Source organism: Gracilinanus agilis, chromosome 5 (assembly GCF_016433145.1).
Source record: "Gracilinanus agilis isolate LMUSP501 chromosome 5, AgileGrace, whole genome shotgun sequence".
In the NCBI taxonomy this organism is placed as follows: Eukaryota; Metazoa; Chordata; class Mammalia; order Didelphimorphia; family Didelphidae; genus Gracilinanus; species Gracilinanus agilis.
In genome coordinates, this window is record NC_058134.1 from 106,559,737 (window position 1) to 106,577,506 (window position 17,770).

The 17,770-nt window shown below is 37.6% G+C and overlaps 1 protein-coding gene across 1 annotated transcript; it reads right to left on the bottom strand.

Annotated features, from left to right (window-relative positions):
• Window positions 1-4,232: 4,232 nt before the first annotated feature.
• On the bottom strand, window positions 4,233-14,828 carry LOC123248645 (prolactin induced protein). Its single transcript, XM_044677487.1, has 4 exons — window positions 14,737-14,828; window positions 12,801-12,906; window positions 4,970-5,087; window positions 4,233-4,482 (listed from the first exon to the last, which is right to left on the bottom strand). Exons 1-4 carry the CDS (start codon window positions 14,826-14,828, stop codon window positions 4,352-4,354), a joined length of 447 nt encoding a protein of 148 aa, XP_044533422.1. The 3' UTR covers window positions 4,233-4,351.
• Window positions 14,829-17,770: the final 2,942 nt, after the last annotated feature.

The window sequence follows — 17,770 nt, forward strand, 5'->3', positions numbered from 1 at the left end:
ACAGGTGTGGAGTGTTGCATATGCTATCAGATTTGGTCATTTGACTGGCCACTTTTGCATGTCACTTTTATTTAATTGTATTTCTTCATTACAAAAGAAATTTCAGTGATAGTGAAGAGGAATACCTAAGCAAATTATTGCCATATAGAAACTGAAAGATATAGACAAACATTGATATGCATATATATATATATATATATATACACATTCTCTAATATCTAATGTGAGTTTTATATTATGTTTTGGGAAAATTCTTAGTGTTTGTGGCTGCTGCTACAGCTAGTGTATTAAGTGTTTCCTGCTAACTACTGATTACTTATATTTAGCAAGTTAACAAGATAACTGGAGAAAGTTTGAAAGATGGATCCTTAATTTTATTTTTTTAACAAAAAAAAAGGAGGAAAGGAAATTTAGCTGAGAAATCAATCAGCATGCATTTATTAATCTACTATGTGCCAAGAACTGTGTTAACCAATAGTGAGATAAAGAAAAAGCAGAGTCTTTGCCTTCAAGAATCTCTCTCTCTCTCTCTCTCTCTCTCTCTCTCTCTCTCTCTCTCTCTCTCTCTCTCTCTCTTTCTCCCCCCCTTTCTCTCTCTCCTTCTGTCTTAGAATCAACACTAAGCAACAGTTCCAAGGCAGAAGAGAGATAAAGGTGAAGTAATTGGGATAAAGGGACTTGCCCAGGATCACACATCTAGAAAATGAGACCAGATTTGAACCCAGGATCTCCTGTCTTAAGGCCTGACTCTCTATTCACTGAGCCACCTAGCTAGCCCCAAAGAGCTTATATTATAATGGAGGGGATTACATAACCATACATACATATAGAGAGATAGAAACAGAGTAGATGGAAGGAGACTTTAGAGGGGAACACACTTGCAACTGCTGGGGCTAGGAAAAGATGTAAAGGAAACCAGGGATTTGAAGAGATGGAGATGAAGAGGGAGAGCACTGGGAGCATAAGGAACCACCGGTACAAAAGCATGGAGATGAGTTGAAGTGGCCTGTGAGAGGAACAACAAATTGGTAAATATGATTGTATTGATTCCTTTGTGTGTGGAGAGAGAGTGTTGTATTAGAGAGGAAGAACTTTAAAAGCTAAATAGCAATTTATATTTGATCCAACAGGTAATAGGGAGCCATTTAAGTTTATAGAGGTTGTGTATGTAAAATGATCACACCTTAGCCTGGGGAAAATCACTTTGGCAGCTAAGAGGAGAATAGATCGGAATCAGGAGAGAACTGAGGAGTGAATCTAATCAGTTTATTGCAAAAGTGGTGGAAAAGGAACTAGAGATGTCTGTGTGTTTACCACCCTCTAGTGGGAACTAAAAAAGTTGCAGAGAAAACCCAGCCTCCCTACTAAATCTTGTCCCAGTATTCGTCTGAAGTCTACAAGCTGACAAATTGTAATAGATGACAAAAGATATGATTCCATAATACAAAAATAATAGAGAATAAGGATGTGTAAAAAGGATCCGTGATAAGTAATTATCTACCTGGGACACCTCCAGAAATACTATCTAAAGAGATGAGATTCCATTTTTGACCCATGCTGAGTGTTAGGTAGTTCTTCCTTTTATTGAGTCAAAATCTTTGGCCTTCTAATTTTTACTCATGGATCATACTGTTGCCTCTTGGAGTCACAAAACATATATTATTGACCTCTCCTATCTAGAATAACCCTTCAAATATTTTGTGGCAACTATAACATCCTTTAGTATGCAAAGATCTAGCCCGGAAGCATGGGCAATGAGAACAATTTGTTCCAGTGGCCATGAAGGTGACTAAAGCAGGCATTTTAGAGTTCTTAGAGATTGATCAGACATCAAAGATGCCAAGATCATCCACTGCATCCTGGACCATGGCCAGTCATTTTAGCTTTTGTCCAACCACTGGGACTTCCATGACTGGAAGAGAATGAGGCTAATGACTTCTGCAACTCTGCCTTATTTAAATCCATCTCATGTGTAAGTCAAGACATCACCCTAGTGTTGTCATTGATCCTCTTTGTAAATGAAGGATGAACAATGACAACGTTCCCTATAAGTCTTTTCTGTTGCATTAATTAATAGTTGTTGTTTTTTTCCGGGTCAGTGGTTTTTGAGATTAAAAGGAAAATTTCCTGTACTTGTTAGAAAGATTCTGCTGAAGAAATGAGAACCCAAGGAATAATATGTTTCATGTTGAAGGACAAGTTGGAAAGTAGCAGTGAAGATGAAAGGAGGAGAAATAAAGAAGTTAGGGTCCAACAAAATAGATTTTTCTTTTAGCCACCAGGTCACCATTGACCAGGACCCTACTGACTTACTAAGGGCTAAATGCTATCAGTCACCCTGTTGACCTCAAAAGTTTTGCACTCCATCCAACAATGGAGGGCATCCTGGGATAAGAGCCACCTCTATAAGGCTCTCAGAAAGGTTATACCTCTTCCTATTTGCTTGGTCCCATTTATGGACAATGGCGTTAATCTCTTTGGTTTGGAGTGAGAACATTAGGAGAATATAATCTCCTTAGACAGATGGACTGTTTTATTTTTGCCTTTGTGTCTTCCCAGTCCAGTGGATTGCATGTAACAAGTGATTAATAAATGATTATTGCAAATAGAATAATCCCATCCCATACCCAAGAAGAGTAAATAAGGATCAAATAGGGATATTTTCTGGGAAGAATATTGGAACTTAATATTAAAGAATTTAAAATGTTTATAGGGTTGGGGAAGAGGTTTTTAATGACCCTGTCTGGGAAGAGGGTTACTACTACTTGGCTTTCACATAGAAGAGTAGCATGTGGGGAGAACTTGGACTAAGTCTCAGCAAAAGAAGTGTTTGTCTCTAAAGTCCTTCTCCTTGGTAAGCCTTCTTATATCTATATAGAGGCAGTTAAACTCCAAGACAAAGGAAAGAAGCCTTTATAAAGAAAATGCCTGTCCTTTAATCTTATTTTCAGAGCTAAAAGTCTAGGAAGAAAAACTGAATTAGGAGGAGAATTTTTTAGGATTTTTTCCTTTGGGCATTCAGATAGAAAGAAGAAGCCAGCTGAGGATAGTATGAAAAAAAGAGGAGACAGTAATAATATAAAATAAGAACCAAAATTTATATAACACTTGAAAGCTTGAAAAGTGCTTTATAATTATCTCATTTGATCATCACAATAGTTCTGAGAAGTAGATGCTATTACTACTTCCATTTTATATATGAGGAAACTGAGGCAAAGAAAGGTTACGGCTTTCTCAGGATCACACAGTTAGTATCTGAGGTCATATTTGAACTCAGATCTTCTTAACTCTACATGTAGTACTCTACTCATTGTGTCACCCAGAGGCCAGCAGCAAGTGGCTGTTTTACAGTAGATCTTGGAGGACTAAAGTGGAATGGACTTTGAGAGAACAGATCTTTTGAGAGCATTTTTTATGGGAGCAATTCAGAGAATATTCTTCCAGCTGAGACTATGTGACACTGAGAAATAATGTTCTAGGTTATTCTTTTTATTTTTAGTTCATGTTTTTTATAAATTTATTATATTGGTAAAGAAGACCTGGAATCAGGAAGACCTGAGTGAGTTCAAATATGGCCTCAGATACTTACTAGCTTTTTGATCCTTGGAAAATCAACAGTAAAATTGGGATAATAATAGCACCTGCTTCTCAGAATTGCTTTGAGGATCAAATGAGATAGTACTTGTAAAGTATTACTTTAAAGTACTATATAAGTGCTGGCTATATTTTTGTTGTTATCAAAACTTTGGGGAAATTGAAGAAATATTACTGTTACTTTACAACATTTTTCCCTCTTTGCCAATAGAATTCCTCTTTGTAAAACAAAGGATTCAAGCAAAATAATCTGACCCATTGGGCATACCCAATAATATTCTCTTTTCCATTCCTCAGGCCTCTGCAGGAATTTGTTTCATTATGGAGTTACTCTGGACTATGCCTGCTTTTATGAATATGGATTTAGTTTTGAAGAATTAAGACACAAAGTTCTCTTATATTGGTTCTACTACTAACTTGTTGAGTGACTTTGGGCAAATAATTTAACCTCTAATGTACCTTCATTTCTCTATTTTCCAAATATAGGAATGATCACTATTACCATTTCCTCACAAGATCTCCTGTGTAAAAATGCTTTGAAAGATATATACTCCAGAAAGTCATGGTATCATTGGGCTCTGCAAGGTGTGGGTATTTGAAAAAAATTTAAGAATGGGACACAGGCAGGCAGAGAAGTATGATATGTTTATTCTACATTTGAAACTGGTCTCAGAGGCTCAGAGCTAGTTCTGGGGTCAGAACTAACAGAGTGACTTTAAATGATGAGAGGAAAGGAGAGAGCCTTGGGCTTTTGTAGCTAGTTAGATATTTTCAAGGTCTTCATATTAGAACCATATCTTCTTTTGCTCTGGGGAGGAACTGAATTCTGGCCCTCAGGGCAAACATTATCCAGGAGGAAAACAGCTTTACATCCTACATTTACAGTCCCTGGAAAAGAGAAGAGTATTGATGGCATTGGCTAACCCAGGGAGCATCTGTTAGATGACTCCAATTTACTTAATGTCTTTCTTGAGTGAGGATTCGTTAATTACTTAATAAAACCCTTTGCTATTTCAATAAACATTTTATTAAACAATGTTCTGCCATACTTTCCCCATTCGGTCTTTTCTGGCCTTAGATACTAAAATATAAACTTTAACTCTCAGACATTCTTCTAATTCAAAGTCCTCCAATAATCTCTCAGCCTTAGTATACAGACTCCTCTAGCTGAGGCTATATCACATTCTATCCTTCAGAATCAGCCCCTGCCCACTTCTTTTCCCTTCTTTCATCTCGACCCACCTCACACTATGCCCAGCTTCTCTTTCCTTCTGTCATCTGTTGCCTTTGTTTCTCTCATTTCCACTCATCTCTATTACCAGAGATGCCTTCTCTATATCCCACCCTGTTCCAGCCTTGATAGTCCCTAACTTACTGTTGCTTTGGATTGTCCAGTAGAAGGTCTTAGTTTCCCCAGGACATGCACAGTAAGTATAATTGAAATTTCCCAAAGGGAAATCAATGGTCAGGTTGCTTTGAGTGTAGACCTTTACCTGGGGAAAAGGAGGTAGAAATAATGTGCCAGGATGAGCACTTATCACTTCAGGAGAGGGTTGGGAGAAGTAGGGAAGAAGAAAGGAAGAGGTAGAGAAACAATGAAGAAATGTCACAGGCTGGGAAAAAGTAGAGGAAATGATATAGAACTGGGAAGACAATAAAGTAAGTCATATAGTAGAGTAATTAGACTAACATTTTTGTAAATGAATGAAGAAATAAATGAACAAACAAAAAGTATTTATTAAGACCTTATTATGTGCCAAGTATTGTGCCAATCACTGGGTATACAAATATGGCATGATTTGAGAAGCTATTAAAAATAAGAAACTTCTCACTATGGTCTATCAGAGCATGAAATTTATTTCCCTTTTTACTTATTTGAAAATTCTTAGAATTTAGGCCTGGGCGGGAGACAAAATCTAATTCAACCCCCTCATTTTCTACATAAGGAAATTGAAGCTTAAAGAAAGGAAGTGTTGCACAAATAGTAAGTGACAGATGTAGGATCTGAGCCTGTGTCTTCTCTCTCTCTGAACTTGTACTCTTCTACAACTCCACATTCCCACAAGCCATTCCCATACTTAGAAAAGCATTTTATTCCCAACTCCATATCTCAGAAACATTGTCTTCCTTTGAAGCTCAACTTTATTTCTTCCTCCTCCATGATGCCTTCCCTCATCTCCTTAGTTCTTGATAGCACCTTTATTTTTTGTATATTTATTTCCAATACATGTTTCATCCTTCAAAATAAAATGGAAGCTCTTGGTGTTAGAAGGTTGCATCCTCCCCTTCTGCCACCTTGTATCTCCAACATGTAGCTTCATTCTTGGATCCAGAATATGGAAGACCTGAGTTCAAATCTGACCTCAGACTCTGGGGTAAATCACTTAACTTCTGTCTACTTCAGTTTCCTCATCTCCAAAATGTGGATAATAATAGCATATATGTTTCAGTAGTACTGTAGGGAGAAGAGTTGACCTATGGTTTCAATGGTATAGGTAACTTTGAGAGGAAGAAACTACTCCTGTCAGGATGTCAGCATGTTCTCTGTAACATGGTTTAGAGGGATTGTCTTTTTTACTGAAGTGATTTGTCTGTAGTCACACAGTCAGTAGGTATTAGAGGCAAGACTTGAACCCAGGTCTTCCTGCCATCAAGGCCAGCTCCCTATCTACTTAATCATGTTGGCACTTAGTAAATGTTTATTGTTGGTAGTGATATTACTAATGTTTCATACAACAAAGCAGGGTTCCTGAAATTTTTAAAAAGTATACATTTTCTAAGACCAATTAGCCTTTTTATGTTTTTTGCCTATTGGGTTAGTTAGCTAAAATTTTAGGAGGAGACAATGTAAGGAGATAGAAAGTTTTTCATTGACTAGAAAATAGTAGAAAAGCCAGGGTTTTGCTATTGTTGTTGCTGATACTTAAGGTAGTATTCAGGAATATGGGCCAAGAGAGTAGAGTGCAGTGACTTTTCTTCCTTGCTTATCTTTTTTTTGCCCTTCAGATACATTTTGGGGGCCAACGAACTCCCATTTTTTCAAAGTCTCTAAAATGAATTTTGAGAACATGGGGTCTCCTTCATAGGTTAAATTTACATTCAAATAATTTTCTTTCTTTTTTCTTTTTTTAAACCCTGTGTATTGGCTCATAGGTGGAAGAGTGGTAAGGGTGGGCAATGGGGGTCAAGTGACTTGCCCAGGGTCACACAGCTGGGAAGTGTCTGAGGCCAGATTTGAACCTAGGACCTCCCGTCTCTAGGCCATACTCTCAATCCACTGAGCTACCCAGCTGCCCCCTCAAATAAATTTCCAACTCTAAATTGGAAAGTTGTCTATGATCACTGACTTCAAATCCATGCCAGATGGACACAAGTAATTTAAAAGAATAGATTTGGTCATAGCCTCCTTGACCTGGATGACTTTTGTCAGCTATTCTTAGCTAGGTGGGAAGGCTTATATCCTTGCTTATGAAATAGTTAACTCTTCAGTCATCATGAAGAAGCTTTTCTAGTCATTGTACCATAATAGATGGGAGCCGAGAGTCTAAAAATTGGCTCTGAAGAGCTGAAACTCAGAAAATAGCATCAGAGAGGAGCAAAGTGACCATGAGTTTAACTAACTGGAGATCAACAGAGAGCATTATCATCATCACAGGACATAAGAAGCCCTATAACACTGTAAGTATGAATTTCACTGGGCATGTATATGCCTTGGCCATGCCTGTGCCTAAATGTGTGCCTTCCATGCATTTATTCTGGTCACATGTGCTCTTCAACTGGGTCCTTTCCCACGAATGGAGTGGCAACTTACAGGATTGTCTAATGTGTGTGTGAGTCCATGTGTGAGTGTGTATACGTGGAATCTCTTCCTGTTATTTTATTTACTATACTTTTTTATTTAGGGCATTTGCTTGAATTATAGTGCCCTCTGGCTGGCAAATATGAAATATATTAGTTGGAGAACATGAGCTATGGTTGGTGTTGACTCACAAAAATCACTGGAACCTGAGCTACTGTTCTAGATAATAGATCCAAGGTGACAATTATATTCCGTTATTTTATGAAAGACATTCACAAAGCACCTCCTCAGACTACATATAGAATAGGTCTCTGTGGGTGAATGAAAAGGCTCATTCACCTTGGAGCTACGTCAATGTGAACTTGAATTTTTCTAAAGAAGTGTTGGTTGTCAGCATGAAGGTAGACACTGTGACTCAGGTGTATCTAGACCTGGTAGACCTCTCTAGTGTGTCAGCATTGATTTTGGGAGGCCAGATGTAAGGAGGTACTCTAAATGCTACATTTTTGGAGAGTGTCTATATCTTTATATTCTGGCCTCCTCTCTTTGTTATACACAAATACATACACACACACATAAATAAATAAATATAAATAAATATATATATATATATATATATATACAAACTTATGTAGATGTATATCTGCCCATTTAAACATATATTTCATCCTCCTTTCTAGGTTAATATAAAAATAGGCTGAGCATTATGGTTTTATGGGCTAGGCCAGTTATTTTACAAAAATATTTTATAATTATGTAATAAAAAATTCAGTTGTCATATTGCTTTGGGTGATTTCAGATAGCATCCACACCATTTCTGGCTGGGCACTAAAACATTAGTGGGAAATAATGGAATTGGATTCATTATGAGGGACTATATGGTAATATACATAGTGGGGCAAGGATATTAAGAGTGCTAGTTATGTGGCTATGGTTAACTTTGGAGATGTGAGGTATTTCCATAGCATAGAAGGGACCAAATAAGGCTCTGTTGTGTTATGTAAATTGTCTAAATCAATAGCACATTTATAGGATCATGGATTTAGAGGTAGAAGGAAGCTTAGATGCTGTCAAGTCTTCATTTTACAAATGAGGAGGCTAAGGAATACAGAGTAGAAAAGTGACTTGTCCAGTGTCACTCAACCAGTAAATGTCCAAGTTAAGATTTGAATGCAAGTCTTCTGGACTCAAAGCCCAGGTATTTTATCTACTTCTACCTGCTCTAGTTTGAATGTCTTTTTGGGCACTAGAATGTTGGTGGGTAAATAATATAATTCGATCTTCACAGGGGAAATTGGTATCAGGTGTCGTCCACTCTCTGGGTGCTGGGTATGAAGGACATTACATATTTGGATGTCATTAATGTGAGCTTTAAGTTCACTAAGAATATAGTGAGTATTGATGAGAAAGTGGACACTGGCTCTGGTGTATCCACACCTGGAAAACAGTTTGGTTGTGTCAGCATCGTTGGCACTATCTCCAGCCTGAACAAAGTATAGGCAGAATACCACAGACACTGAACTATGGCTTCCTAAATGAATACTTTGGCCATCTAAACATTCTATGAAGAAACTTACAATAATATAGAATTCAGTGGTGGCAGAAGGCATCAAAGAAACACCAAAATCCCCTACTTTGACAATAGAGCTAGAGAAGTTCCATTCTTATGACTTCACTGTGATTTCAGTGTGTTTCTCTATAGCATGGAAGGATCAAATGAGAAAGAAATTCAGTACAAATAATGAAATTTTTTTCACTAAATAAATGGAAATTGGGGTGTACCTGTAGAGAAATACACACAATATGTCTCAATGATCCTTGGTCATTTCAAGAGAAGGTTGCCCTGTCTGACATAGAAGGGTTCAGAACCTTGCTGAAAGAATTATTTATCAATGACATCATCAAACTGTCTAGCAATCCACATGTAATGACCATATTAAAGGCACTGATAAAAACTAGGGTTTAAATGAAAGAACTAAATCAGAACAGTATATAATACCATAACTTTAGGATGTCCTCTATTTGCTAGGTAACCTTAGATCTGCATAATAAATATTATTATATATTGTGGCAGATGAAGACAAAAGAAGACATCTATCACCTTCCCAGAATATTATATCAAGTCCCAGGGTATCTTGGGAGTTATTACCATTTTTCAATGACTTATGGGGGAAGGTCATTGGAAGGCTCCATGGTAGTGTATACCTTGATGATCTCATTGTCTTTTAAAATGCATTTTAAAAATAAAAACACCAGGAAAGACTGATTAAACTATTAGGTTTTCTAGATGGTCTGAAATTTTCCATTGACCAATGCCAGGTCCTCCAAAGTCTTCATCAATGGACAACTTCAGATCAGTATCTTCTAGACAGCCTAATAGTTTAATCAGCCAGTCACATAGTGTCTGAACAAAGAGTAAGTAAGGACTCAAAGAAGATAGAAGTGCCCATCAGCCAGTTACAGCCAAAATAATTTTGAGAAATAAAGACTTTTCTATGATTTTGTGGCTATCAAAAAATGAGGAATTAATGGTCTCACTCATGAGGATATGATTCAGAAGAGATAGAAGCAGAAGGACAATAAAGGTGAGTCTGACTTGACTGTCCTTTGCCTGGAATTCTCTACCCTCTTCATCTCCTCTTTCTATATTCCCTTACTTCTTTTAAGTCCCACTTGAAATCTCATCGTATTAGTTATAGGAAACTAACATATTATTAGATGTTGCTTATGTGGGTCATGTGATTGACACTGAAGCAAAAGCAGTAATGAAAATTACTGCACTGAAGCCATCCTCTTTGCCTTGTTTGTCTTTGTATTACTGGAGTAGGGAAGAATGTTGTGATGAAGAACCATCGTAAGTGATAGAAGTCAACAAGTGAAAGAATGACCCTTTGGGACAGAAGTTTTGTCCTCAAATTATCATACTGTGGAGAATAGTAAAAGTGGGAATTATGCACTAGTTCTATGAGAGACTATCTGATTCTTCCACATGGTACTAAGAAACATTTGGTGTTTCCCAAGACTGTTCAGTTTATGGAATGAAAAGTAGTGATGATAATTGTGGATACTTGGGTTAAAAGAGAACACTTAAGTTAGTAAGAAACATTATGCTTACCCTAAGTGAAGCTTGGGCTCAATGCACTTAAAAGAAAGTGCTACCATGCCCAGTACATATTTAGAGAATATATATGCTTTTGAAGTTTGTACATATAATGTCTTCAGATGAAATGACAAAAGAATAAACACATTCTAGTGGTAATGAAATAATCTACCTGGCATATCCAGTCAGTAATGAGGAAATTTTGCAGTTTCTAAGATGCTGTGGGAAAAGTATTTCTCTGTATTTGACTTCCCTGCCAGGATCTATTCTGATCAAAGTTGAGTCTTTGAAAGCAAACTCCTTAAGAAGGTGCTGGCCAGGGAAGGCCACCATCACAATATTACACTCAACATGTGTGTTTCAATCACTAACTCTTTTTTTTATTTTAAACCCTTAACTTCTGTGTATTGACTTATAGGTGGAAGAGTGGTAAGAGTAGGTGATGGGGGTCAAGTTACTTGCCCAGGGTCACACAGCTGGGAAGTGTCTGAGGCCGGATTTGAACCTAGGACCTCCTGTCTCTAGGCCTGACTCTCAATCCACTGAGCTACCCAGCTGCCCACAATCACTAACTCTTGATCTTGTTGTAGACCCTAAGACCTGAGCAAAAAAGATCTGACTCAGTAGAGTCAACATACGTACATACCAAACAATCAAGAATGATGCTTCTGACTTTATCCCATATCTGTTAATGTTTGAGGCAGAGCTGTTGTCTACTGACTTGTTCTCTGGAGACTAAAGAGATGGAAGAGACAAAAAGAAACAAGTAGCCAATGGATCTCTTGGCTAATAGATTATTTGAAAATGGCCTTCCATCAATCTGTGGCTTCATCCCAGAAAAGTTGACATCATCATCATCATCATCATCATCATCATCATCATCATCATCATCATCATCATCACTAACATTTATGTAGATTGTTATATTTTTATATATTTATTTATATTGTTTATTATACATTCTATAGGTTATTATATGCTTCTTCCTCACAACAGTCCTGGGAGGTAGGTGCTGTTATTATTCCCATTTTAAAGAAGAGGAGACTAAGGCAAAAGAGGTTAATATGTAATTTCTCCAGGGTCCCACAGCTAATCAGGATAGGATTCAAATTAAGATACTCTTGATTCCAAGTCCTGAACTCTTTGTACTATTTCAACTAGTTTAGATAAGTGACTCTGTGACTACTGGATATTAAAAGATCTCCATGAAAAGGATTGCATTCTATTAAGAAATCTATCTGGACAGGGAACACACATCTTTTCTTGTAACTTCATTTGCTATGTTGCTTGTTTAAATGTTTTTTTCTTTAAAATGCCCTCTTGGACAGTTGGTAAAAACAAGCACTTCTGTTGGGGCTCATAAATTTTTGGTTTTGATCTATCTATCTGTCTTGAATAGTTTTTCATGGTGTCCACATAGAAAAGTCATCATTCCAAAAGTTGCATTTGAAAATACAGAGAAAATATCCAAGAGGGAATGGAATACTGGGCAGGTAATTCTAAGTAGGGGATGGTGAGTACATGGTAATAATAAACTCTGGAAGTGAAAAGATTGGCTATAAAGAATGCAGGAATGGCAACTCTAGGTTCTACTGGAAGCCCTGAACTTCAGTGAAAATGGCAAAAAAAGGTCCTAAGCCAGTGAAGACAGGCTTGTAAAGATAAATTATTTTTCATAAAGGATAAAATGCCTTGTAGTTGAAATGTAAAATTTGTCAAAAGAGGATGATTTGAAGTTGCAAACTTGATCAACTTAAGCCTTTTCCCCTTAGACTTTGCCCTGGGTGCCATTGTATTTGGTTGTTGGTGGGTAGCCTACCTGACCCTGGAGAGAAAGAGACTTAATAATATAAAGTGGGAAAAACACTCCTCTTAATGGACATATTGTTTATCTGTGAGGAACAATGAAAGTTTGAATCCTTTCTTCCTCCCAATTTACATATTTACCCATTCATCTATACCTACTTATACTGTGAAAAAATGGATGATTCCCTTGATCATGTTCTATGCTCCCCAACTCTTTGTAATGGCTAGAGAGGATGGGAATAGGTATGGAGGAAGTGAGTCCTAGAGCAGCTCACTTAGTCCCCTTACTCCTTCTTGTCTTTTGGCCCTCTTCTGTTTCTTTTCCCCTCATCATTCTCTCCTCTTTTCTTTCTTCTATATGCTGTTGATTAAAGAAATGTTCCAATAAAATTAATGAGCTAACTGCCCTTGATGAGCCATTATGCTCCCTTCTCCCTTTTTTCTTTCACTTCTATACTTATAGCTCTACTTTTTTCCTTCTTAGCAAAGTCTGTTACTCACCGCAGTGCAAGCTGTCCAAAATGATTGAATACGACATGCCAGTTCAATGTTCTCTCCTGGTTTTGCAGGGCCCATGGGAACCACATTTACATCAAGCAGCTTTTGTCTGCCAAGGGAAAAAGAGAAAAAAAATTGCCCTATCCCTCATCAGAGATAGATCAAGAAACAGGTAGGTTGTGAATTGAGAATAGGCGTGAACCAAAAAGGAAGAGGAGGGAATTCTCTCAGGAGAGATGTGATCATGTGGTCTAGATAACCATTCCTTTGCAATCTTTCATTCCCAAGGATTTTCTATCTTTAAGCCCATATCCCATCCAAGAATGACAGGGTAATTGAAACCTAGAGGGCAAGACATAAGGTTCTGTCAGTCTAGAATGGTTATGGTTCTGACTATCTACTAAGCAGCCAGGTTAGGGATTAGCTCCTTTTTACTCTTCATAACCCCAAGTCAAAGCACCTAGACTGATAAGAAAAGTACCAACCAAGTGAAATCATGAAGATTTTAGATCTGAAAGGGGCTTTAGGTGTCATCTAGTCAAACTCCTTCATTTTTCTTAGGAGGAAATGAGGGCTTAATAGGATGTAGTATGTGGGTTCATGGGACCTTTAGCTTCCCTAAATTCCAGTTTTTCTGATATAAATTAATTTAGAATCTATATACTAGAAGAGAGGTGTGTGTGTATTTATTCAAGAAAAGGGGTCCTCAGCCTCACACTTCAAAAATAATTGGATGGTCTTTGAATTATGCATCTCAAGCTAAATGGAGGTATGGTTATTTGTAAAACTTTGCAAGGAAACTTATGACAGCTTTCTCTGTCTAGGATTTCCTAAGGCATCAGTTTATAGACTTTAGCTATCTAAAGTCCAGTAGTATCCCCACCAAAATAAAATATTTGGTTCCCTTTCAGATAGAGCCAAAAATACAACTTAGAATTACTGCATTTTTGGCTTCTACCTTATAGCCTGGAACATCAGTACATTTCTCCCTAAGACCATCCTTTCTCTCTTCCTTCTCCTCCTCTGAATATTCTCCACCTTTTCTTCCATAGGTATCTCCCTCTAATCTCAAGCATGCTACCTTACTATTCTTCCTCTCATATTACTTCTGTCTTCTTAGAAACCAGAGCCTGCCTCATTTTTGACATATTTCAAGAACAGATTCTATTATTTCCAAAGACCTGAATTTCTTTGTTTCCCATTGCCTTTTCCTTAGCATAGGCTAACCAAGGGAATTGATTGAAGAACAGAACTCCTGGGTTCAGAGCCTTTATTTAGCTTTCTTCCCCACATCCATCCCATGGAGTCCCAGAATTTCAGGGAGTGTTTTCCCACCAAAAAAAGATATCCCTAGAAGAAAAGCTAGTATGAAGGCAAGGAGATAGGGTTCTTTAGTTCTTATTTCTACCTGCTTTACACATTTGCCCCAGTTCAGAGATCTAAGTTGGGCATTTCAGCTCCATGCACATTAAAGGAATAACATTGGTGAAAGTACATTGTCTCCTCCCAATTTCATGACCTATGCTAGTATATTATTGGAATAATTAGGTTATTTCTGCTGGTATAATGTCTTGCATCCCTTTCTTACCACATTCTCCCCAGAGTCATCTTTTCAACCCATAGTTTTGTTGTCTTTTCCCTCCAGTAGATATTTGCAAGGAAGAAAATCAAGGCACAGATAAAGAAAAAAGTATCAGGGAAGGTCAGGGACTAATTCTAGATTCTATTCTTTCTCTCTAAAGATCTAATTTGGGTCACCAGGGATTGGGGGAGAGTTGTTAGGGAAGGGGTAAGTCTTCCCCTATCAGAGGGGAAAAGAGATTTGTGGTTAGAAAATGTAACATCTTAATATCTTGAGAAGGAAGTAGATTCCCTGGGTTGCAAGATGAACCCTGTCTGGTAGACTGGAAGGACAGTGCCTGGGGAAGGGGTATCTTACATGTCCACAGCTTCACCAGTGGTTAGTAGTTGTAGGTAGAGTCCCAGGAACATGGCAACAATGCTAGAACACAGGGCCTGGAGACAGGACATCTTGTAGGATACAAAGAATTAGAGGGTTAAGCCAGGATCTTCTATTTATAGTCAGAAAAAGAAGGTAGGGCAAGTGTTGGGCAGACAAATTAACCAATCAGACTCTGCCTTGTACCTTGGCTTCCTGGTCTATGCTTGCTGCCACTAGGTTTGCTTTTCTATACAAAAATGTCAGCATTTAGTGCAGGTGAAATGGCACTGTTCTGGAGGGGAGGAGTTGAACAGTTCTTCCCTGTTTTGCAGTAATGGAGAGTTTTCAAGCTTGAAGGGATTTTGAAAAAGAGGATGTTTCCTTACTTAGCCCTTATAAGCAGGGTTCCCTCATTTTTGATGTCAAAGTCAAGAAGAGGTGTGGGGTAGCACATTGGGTTTGAGGTTGCAAGTGAGAAAACCTGGGTTCTAGTCTTGGCTCTGACATTCACTATCTATCACTTTAACTCTATTGGTTTTGGTTTTTTCACCTGTAAAGTGAGAATTATCTGTAAGATACCAGAGTAGAACTCATATAGCAGAGCCCAAATACTCTCAACAAAATAGAAATGTTATCACTTCCCTTCCTCCTATTCCCACACTATCTTCTTTCTTTCACCAATGAAAATGAAAAGAAATGGAGAAGTCAATTGGAAAAGGAAAAATATATTGACTATAGCCATAGCAAATAGAATCATTCTTTTGCTGTATTAGGATCTCTGAGTTTCCGTGACTCTGACATCTCCTGCCCTGCTTTGACAATCCAACCTCTCACCCCCTATCTTTCTGCCTAAGGCTGGGGGCCATGAGCTGCCAAGGCTTCCCTAATTTTGACTCTTATGATCTCATGATCATATCTTTTAATAATAGGATCATTGACTTAGAGCTACAAAAGATCTTAGGCCAGCTAGGCCAACTCTTTTACCCTTTACTCCCCATTTATAGAGGAGGAAAATGCAGCCTAAGGTCACAGAGGTAGTAGATCTCAGAGGTGACATCTGAAGCCAAGTACGTTGGCTCCAGAATCAAGGCTCTTTTCATTATATTATTCTAGTATCTCACATGTTAGCTTAGGCTTATCAGGCATAGAGTCACTAAAATAGATTTACTGTTACATCTCACTTTTGGTTTAGATCCCACAGAGCTATTCAATGAATTCCTCTCTGATTACAGGCTGGAGAGTGCCTCTGAATTCTCTTTGGAGAGGAAGTGAATCATCTTCTCAGACCCCATATCTAACCAGTAACCCAAGGAATCCTTGGCTCAACACCCAACTCAGAGCCTGAACTAAATTAAATGGAAGCCCTACTTCTGCCAATTTGCATCCCACCATAACAGGAGAAAGTTTCTCAGGATTCTCCACCTTTACATGTTAAAGAGGAAATTTCCCTTTTATTCCCCATCCCATGTACCTCACCAAATGTTTACATAGGCTTATAAAAACCAGTAGGGATTCCTTTCCCTCTAACCCTAGTGAGGTCTTCATGCTTTCCAGCATGGGAAGTGTCTGTGGGAGAAGAATGGCATTAAATGAGTATAAACATAGCTGTTCAAAAGAATCAAGTGTTCTGTTTTGTTTGTTTTTTTTAAGAGGAAGGGTAGAAAGAAATAATATGAAAGAATTGAATGAAGGAAAAGAGAAGCCTATAATTATAATCTTAAATGTGAAAGTATTAAAAGATTCCAGGAAAAAGAGAATTTAGAATGGGTAAGAAAACAAAGCCCAACTTATTATTATTATTATTTTGCAGATAGGAAGTAGCTCTTAAAAATAAATACATATATAAAATAAAAATGGGGATGGGGTATTGTTGTTGTTTTGTCATTTTAAGGCATGTCTAAGTCTTTGTAACCCCATTAGCACCCTAATGGTTTTCTTGGCAAAGGTCCTGGAGTGATTTTCCATTTCCCTCTTCAGGTCATCTTACATATGAGGAAACTGAGGCAAATAGTTAAATGATTTGCCCAGGGTCACATAGCTGATAAGTATCTGATGTTGGATTTGAACTCAGGTCTTCCTGACTCCAGGCTGGGTACTGTATCTCCTGTGCCACCTAATTGCCCTGGGGGTAGGGTAGGTTGGTACAAGACTTACTAGGTAGGTCAAGACAGTTTTAAAAAGTAGGAGTTGTAATTATGACTCTAGACCAGTGGTTCCCAAACTTTTTTGGCCTACTGCCCCCTTTCCAGAAAAAATATTACTTAGCCCCCTGGAAATTAATTTAAAAAATTTTAATAGCAATTAATAGGAAAGATAAATGCACCTGTGGCCATCACTGCCTCCCTGGATCGCTGCAGCACCCACCAGGGAGCGGTAGTGCCCACTTTGGGAATCACTGCTCTAGACAAAGGGGAAAAAATCTTCCCGATGTCAAGAGAAAGAAACAGAAAAGTTTGCATTTTTATGAAAAAAAAATCTTTATATAGAATAAATGTTTGAGGTTGAAAGGGCCAAGATGGTGGAGAAGGTACATATCCTCATCTGATTGCTACCAAATTACCTTCCAAAAGCTAAGATATAATGCCTTCAAATGAATTCTAGAGCAGCATTGCCCACAAAAAAAAGTGAATAATTTCCCAGCACAAAAAAACTTGGAAGACCAGCATGAAGGATCCAGTGTACTGGGATAGAGGAAGGCTAAAGCAATTTTTTTCACTTTTTTATTAATTCTTTTATTTAAGTTTCCATTCACAAAAGGTTAATATGGAAAAATGTTTTATATGATTGCACATGTAAAATCTATATTAGAATGCTTATCACTTCAACATGAGTGGAGAAGGAGGGAGGGAGAGAATTGAAGACTTGATATTCTTTGAAAAATGTTGGAAACTATTATTACATGTAATTGGGGGAAAATAAAATTTTTAAAAGCATATAAAAGGAAACAATATCATCATCAAATATATAAACTGAGTGATATTGTATCTAAATTCATAAAGGAAAAGCTGATTGCATTACAAAAAAGACATCT